Below are 7,461 nucleotides of genomic sequence, written 5' to 3'. Positions count from 1 at the left end.
CCCCTGAACAGGCAGTTAACCCACTGTTCCTAGGCCGTCATTGAAAATAAGAATTTGTTCTTAACTGACTTGCCTGGTTAAATAAAATAAATAGGCCATGGTGGCGAAGTAAATACACACTTGTGTTGGAAACTTTTCCGTTTGTCTTATTTTACAGGTTTAAATAAAAAATATCACTGTCAAGACAATCTACATTAAGATAATGTAAAAAATATAATAATTCGGGAAAAAGAATGTAAAAAAAATCTAAACCAATGTAATACCATTGGTGGGGGGAATAAAAGTTATTAAATTATTGGGTGGCAGGGTAGCCTAGTGGTTAGAGCGGTAGACGAGTAACCGGAAGGTTGCAAGTTCAAACTCCCGACCTGACAAGGTCCCACTGTTCCTAGGCCGCCATTTGCCTGGTAAAATAAAATTTAAAAAAATGACAGCTAAGAACCAATTAGGACTCTTTCTTTTATTACTGTCATTAGGCCTAGCCTATTAAAGCTGTTTTGTTGTATGACGTGATTTATTAGTAAATGGTGCTGAAATGTCCCTCCCTCCCTTTCTCTTTTTTTCTCGAAGGCAGGTTTCGAGTTGCAGTCAAGGAGGAGCTGAGAGTCCTCTGTGGTTGCTGTTGGTTGCTGTTGGAACCTTCTGCTCAAATATATAGAGCTGTTTTGCCTCCCGACCGCAAAGCAAACACTGAATCACAACCTCATAGGAGGAGATCAGAAACCACAGATACACACCGTGCCTCTCATAACCAAAAGTGGCATCCAGTCTAGCTTAGACTTCTAGTTTAGACTTCTAGCCTACAGCTCAACCAATTTAGTCAGTTGATGAGTCAGTTCGCTACAAACCAATTCTTTATTCTTAAAAAAAAGTGATACATATCTTATGGAACGTATTTCTTAAGGCGCATCCCATTGTAATAGAGTCTAGTAAATTGAGAGCAAGTGAAGTTTTGTTGAGAGAGGAGAGAGCGCAGAGAGCGAGGATGGCTGCACTGATCAGCGCGTACTCGTCTTGGCCGGAGAGCTTTGAGTGCTCGGCGGGAGATGGAGACGTGCCCGACGGACATGGCTCACACAGAACTCGCGTGGACAAGGCGTCGGAGCCGCGCATCAGGCGGCCCATGAATGCGTTCATGGTCTGGGCCAAAGATGAGAGGAAGCGCCTGGCTGTCCAAAACCCAGACCTGCACAACGCAGAGCTCAGTAAAATGCTAGGTGAGATTAACGTTTATGTTTACGGAAATATTTAATATTTATAGATACAATATTTAGGATATTATTATTATAATTATTATTACGCAATACCCAGGCTCTGCCAACAGTTGGGCTATGTCAAATCAGAGCTATTCCTAGCCTACAACTTTTCAAAGTAATTGAGATGAGAAATATATATTCAACTTTAGCCTGAAGTATATAAAGAAACTATAATCGATAAAAATATATATATCAACTTCTTAGTTTCTTGAGCATATTGGTTATATAGGCTATGTCCTAAAATGAATTAAAAATAAACTCCTCACGAAAACTTTAAGTGGCAGTAAATTAATGAGTGGACGTCGCTAATTCGATTTTATAGGCAATCAATCTCATTGCACAAGATTACGGTAGTTTAATCAAGAGGCCCGTGGGTCACTTGGATTAGTGCGTAAATCTCAACGTGCGCCCTTGCGCTTCGTTATTGTCTGTTTTCCGTCACTCACAACTATATTTCGCTCATAAAATACATCAAAACAGACAAACTATATTAGCCAGTTAAAATGTAAATATATATTTGCTGATTTTGATACATTTTGAAAGCATAGCCCTATCCATTCCGATTGAACTGGCGGGGGTGAACTTTTAAGGCTCAAAATAAAGACTTACAATTTGACTTATTTGTTGTATTTTCGTTAAAATTGGGTTACCTTTTGGTATAGCGGGTAGTTAATTATTTCGTTCAAATTATTGAATGAGCCATATTATTTTTCTCTTTGCCAACAAAAATTGTATCCCGTATTACAGTGTGAAACACAGAGAAAATGTTTTCCCCTAACGCAGTATTCATTTTTTTTAATAAATTCCGTTAAAACACGTTTTTACATGGACTTATATAAATATATTTTTCAGCATAAGGTATCCTATCGCAAAATCCCCTTTGCTATTATGATGCTATTATTTTCTGTTAGTACAAATCTCTCCGACCACGGAATAGGGTGAATAATTTAGTTTCAACCAGATTGAATTAAAGTGTGTTAAACTATGCATTTTTTTCTTCTCAGTTTTAGGCTGCTAGAAGTCTCCATCCTTCTGAGAAAATGTGATGTTTTACATTTAAAATAAATATTTATAAGGGAACCAGTTCTTCAGTGAGTTTTTTGTGTGGACTCAAATTGACAAAACCAATGAGACTACCTTTTCCATGGAACACATATACAATTAATCAACATGAGAGAGTTTAACTGATCAACATGAGAGAGTTTAACTGATCAACATGAGAGAGTTTAACTGATCAACATGAGAGAGTTTAACTGATCAACATGAGAGAGTTTAACTGATCAACATGAGAGAGTTTAACTGATCAACATGAGAGAGTTTAACTGATCAACATGAGAGAGTTTAACTGATCAACATGAGAGAGTTTAACTGATCAACATGAGAGAGTTTAACTGATCAACATGAGAGAGTTTAACTGATCAACATGAGAGAGTTTAACTGATCAACATGAGAGAGTTTATACTTGATTTATATATAAACCATGGAAGGTAAATATTTTTCTGTTCAATTCCTTCAAAAGAAGACAATGCCCTTCAGTAAAGACATCTTTTGGAAATTAGATCTGACATCACTTAGATGTTCATAAATTATCTTCAAGATAATTTTCAACAATTTGAAGGTGCTTTTCATTTAAACGTGACCATGTCATAACTGTTATAACGCATGAACAAAACACACCATGTAACCATTGGTTACAGCTGTGGCTCTCTGATCTCGACCGTTCCAAAAACATTTTAACGGATTACAAATTACGTTTAACAATTAGCCCTTTTTGTTGCTGTTAAAACTAATAGCAGCTTAGTGTTTTCTTCACTAATGTTTCAGTCAACTAATATGTCTTATAAGTTATCTTCCATCCAACATCGAATAAGTGATAGATTATTATTGATTGATAAGACCATTGTAGATAATACATGAATCTATGTCCTGTTGTTTCTTCATGCCAGGCAAGTCGTGGAAGGCGCTGACCCCCTCTCAGAAGCGTCCCTACGTGGAGGAAGCCGAGAGGCTGCGGGTGCAGCACATGCAGGACTACCCCAACTATAAGTACCGGCCTCGCCGGAAGAAGCAGCTAAAACGCATCTGTAAACGCGTGGACCCCGGCTTCCTGCTGGGCAGCCTGGCGGGCCCCGACCAGAATGCCTTGTCCGACCCCCGGGGCCTCTGCCACCCCTTGGGTTTGGATAAGGACGGGGATGGGGTTAGTGGTGGTGATGGAGGTGTTGGGTTCTCGACCCTCTCTTCCCGCAGCCCAGGGCCTCTACCTGGGGTTAGATCCTTCAGAGACGTACCGTCCAGCTCCAGCTCCAACAGCTTCGACACCTATCCCTACGGCCTCCCCACCCCGCCTGAGATGTCCCCTCTGGATCACGACCACCCCTCCTACTACCCTTCCTCCTCTTCCTCCTCCTCATCCGTCTCTTCCCCCGAGGAGCGCCACCAGCACCGTCAGGGTCAGACCCCCGGAGGTGGAGGTGGGGGTCCCATGTGTCTCAGTCCTTCATCCTACCACCCTGACTACACCCCCACTCAGACTTCCATTCACTGTGGTGGCTCCCACTCCCACCTGACCCATCTCTCCCACTTGTCCCAGACCCAGTCCGGAGGCCTCATCCCTGGGCATCCTCTGACCTACTACAACCCATCCTCCTGGTCCTCCCAGCTCCAGGTCCACCCGGGCCTCAATCACCCTCACTTAAGGCACCTTTCCCCAGGTCACCACCAACAGCACCACTTGGGTCAGCTATCCCCTCCTCCCGAGCAGAACCACAGTCATCTGGAGACTTTGGACCAGCTGAGTCAGGTAGAGCTTCTAGGGGAGGTCGACCGCGATGAGTTCGACCAGTACCTGAACTCGACGGTGGCCGGCGCTGCAGCAGCAGGGGTGGGGGTGTTCCGTTCCGAACAGGAAGGAGGAACGATGATGGTGACCGGTCACATCCAGGTGACATCGGCCTCAGCTCCGTCTTCTGAGAGCAGCGTCGTCGGGGAATCCAGCCTGATCTCTGTGCTGGCGGACGCCACGGCAGCATACTACAACAACTACGGCATCTCTTAGACAGGACGGGTTGTCGAGTTACCTGGTCGCCATGCCTACGCCCGCCGCTCTCGTCGTCACACCTGGAACTGACCAGGGGACATATGTCTCAAGCGTTTTAGAGTAGGAGTGCAGATCTAGGATCAAGTCCCCCCCCCCCGGTCCATGTAATCTGATTCATTATGATCTAGGATCAGGTCCCCTCCTCTCCATGTAATCTGATTCATTATGATCTAGGATCTGTCCCCTCCTCTCCATGTAATCTGATTCATTATGATCTAGGATCACGTCCCCCCCCCGGTCGATGTAACTTGATCCATTATGATCTAGGATCAGCCCCCCCCTCTCTCTCTCTCTAGGCCCCAAACAGGGGAGAGAGAGATACAGAGAGAAAAAGATACAAAGAGAGAGAGCGAGAGAGAGAGAGAGAGAGAGAGAGAGAGGTACCTCAGGGATGCTCACATCGAGCACTCGTTTGTCACTTCTATCTGTCTATTTCCAAAACAGAATAACAATCGGGACAGTTTGAGTCGTTGAGGTAAAATGTCTTAACGTGTTGCCAGTAAGGCTCAGGAGCTCTCATCTCTTATCGAAGTACTTTGATGTTTCACCTAAATACTTTATTATAATATTATTATTATTATGAATTATTTCTGTTTTGAATGTTTATAATTTGTTACCCAACAATTAGTTGGGGAGTTTTTACCTCAGTAGTTGAGTAGAAAATGAGGATTAGATGGATTCAATTCTCCTGGACAAATGGTACCCTGTTCCCTAAATAATGCACTACGTTTACCCAGGAACCATTGGGCTCTAGTCAAAAGTATTGCACTATAAAGAGGAATAGGGTGCCATTTTGGGACGCTCCCACAGTGTATCATGAAGAAAAATACTTGATATACTTTTTTATTTTGACGTACTTCATGTATAATCATAATCTTTACAATGAAAATAGCAGTGATGATAACTATTTACTGTATGCTGATTTATGGTTTGTGAAATTGAATAATTTAAAATAAAAGTTCCACTTTTATATAAAAATATTTGCAACTTGGATATAACCACACGCCGACATGCACAGACTAACATCAAAATATTTTTTATCGTTTTGGTATAATACTGCATAATACTCAAATATACAGTACCAGTCAACAGTTTGGACACATCGACTCATTCCAGGGTTGTTCTTTATTTTTTACTCTTTTCTACATTGTAAAAATAATAGTGAAGACATCAAAACTATGAAATAACACATATGGAATCATGTAGTAACCAAAAAAGTGTTAAACAAATGAAAATATATTTTATATTTGAGATTCTTCAAAGTAGCCACCCTTTGCCTTGATGACAGCTTTACACACTCTTGGCATTCTCTCAACCAGCTTCATGAGTGGGGAGTCTTGTTTATGCCATGTGTAACTCTGTGTTGTTGTATGTGTCGAACTGCTTTGCTTTATCTTGGCCAGAGGTCGCAGTTGTAAATGAGAACTTGTTCTCAACTAGCCTACCTGGTTAAATAAAGGTGTTCTCAACTAGCCTACCTGATTAAATAAAGGTGTTCTCAACTAGCCTACCTGGTTAAATAAAGGTGTTCTCAACTAGCCTACCTGGTTAAATAAAGGTGAAATAAAAAAAACATGTTTTAATTGAGGTAGTCACCTGGAATGCATTTCAATTAACAGGTATGCCTTGTTCAAAGTAAAAAATGGTGGAATTATTTTCCTTCTTAATGCGTTTGAGCCAATTAGTTGTGTTGTGACAAGGTAGGAGTGGTATACAGAAGATTTGGTAAAAGACCAAATCCATATTATGGCAAGAACAGCTCAAATAAGCAAAGACAAACGACAGTCCATCATTACTTTAAGACATGAAGGTCATGAAGGTACGTGTTATGTCATAGTGTTGATGTCTTCACTATTATTCTACAATGTAGAAAATAGTAAAAATAAAGAAAAACCCTTGAATGAGTAGTGTTCATACTTTTGACTGGTATTAAAAATATTATATTCTAATTAAGAAAGATGGAGAGAAAGACGTCTACTTTTCAAAAGACAACTGTTTGCTTATATTAAGTATTTTATTTCATTGAGGGCAACAAAAAAAACAGCATTGTGAATTATGAAATGATCTCAGAATTGTTTTTCTTTTGCTGCAAGTCGTAACCAAGAGGAAAACTGGTTACTGGTAATATTATTCGGTCTGTGATGTTGATAGGAGTGCGTCACCAATGCCTGCTCGGACTATGCTGGGCCCCTGGCAAGAAGCCTGAAGCCTCGTTGTTACTCGTGGTCCCCTCTCACTCTGTTATTTTCCTCCTCTCTCTCTCTCTTTCTCTTTCTCTCTGTCCCTCTTTCTCCTCCCTCTGTCTATCCCTCTTTTTCTCTCTTCCCCCCTCTTCTTTATAAACTGTAGCTGTACAGTGAAATTAATAAACAAGTAAATCTGCATCATTGACTGTTTCTGAAACGTTCCTCATTTCTCTGATCATTGACTGTTTCTGACACGTTCCTCATTTCTCTGATCATTGACTGTTTCTGAAACGTTCCTCATTTCTCTGATCATTGACTGTTTCTGAAACGTTCCTCATTTCTCTGATCATTGACTGTTTCTGACACGTTCCTCATTTCTCTGATCATTGACTGTTTCTGAAACGTTCCTCATTTCTCTGATCATTGACTGTTTCTAAAACATTTCTCTGATCATTGACTGTTTCTGACACGTTCCTCATTTCTCTGATCATTGACTGTTTCTGAAACGTTCCTCATTTCTCTGATCATTGACTGTTTCTGAAACGTTCCTCATTTCTCTGATCATTGACTGTTTCTGAAACGTTCCTCATTTCTCTGATCATTGACTGTTTCTGAAACGTTCCTCATTTCTCTGATCATTGACTGTTTCTGAAACGTTCCTCATTTCTCTGATCATTGACTGTTTCTGAAACGTTCCTCATTTCTCTGATCATTGACTGTTTCTGAAACGTTCCTCATTTCTCTGATCATTGACTGTTTCTGACACGTTCCTCATTTCTCTGATCATTGACTGTTTCTGAAACGTTCCTCATTTCTCTGATCATTGACTGTTTCTAAAACATTTCTCTGATCATTGACTGTTTCTGAAACGTTCCTCATTTCTCTGATCATTGACTGTTTCTAAAACATTTCTCTGATC

The 7,461-nt window shown here is 40.9% G+C and overlaps 1 protein-coding gene across 1 annotated transcript; it reads left to right on the top strand.

The window, feature by feature from the left end:
* Positions 1 to 665: 665 nt before the first annotated feature.
* On the top strand, positions 666 to 5,515 carry LOC109879155 (transcription factor Sox-7). Its single transcript, XM_020471345.2, has 2 exons — positions 666 to 1,217; positions 3,203 to 5,515. Exons 1-2 carry the CDS (start codon positions 986 to 988, stop codon positions 4,312 to 4,314), a joined length of 1,344 nt encoding a protein of 447 aa, XP_020326934.1. The 5' UTR covers positions 666 to 985; the 3' UTR covers positions 4,315 to 5,515.
* Positions 5,516 to 7,461: the final 1,946 nt, after the last annotated feature.

The sequence above is a fragment of the Oncorhynchus kisutch genome, linkage group LG21, assembly GCF_002021735.2.
Source record: "Oncorhynchus kisutch isolate 150728-3 linkage group LG21, Okis_V2, whole genome shotgun sequence".
Lineage (NCBI taxonomy): Eukaryota > Metazoa > Chordata > Actinopteri > Salmoniformes > Salmonidae > Oncorhynchus > Oncorhynchus kisutch.
The sequence above is the reverse complement of the archived record's forward strand: the minus strand, read 5'-3'. Positions and strand labels throughout refer to the sequence as shown.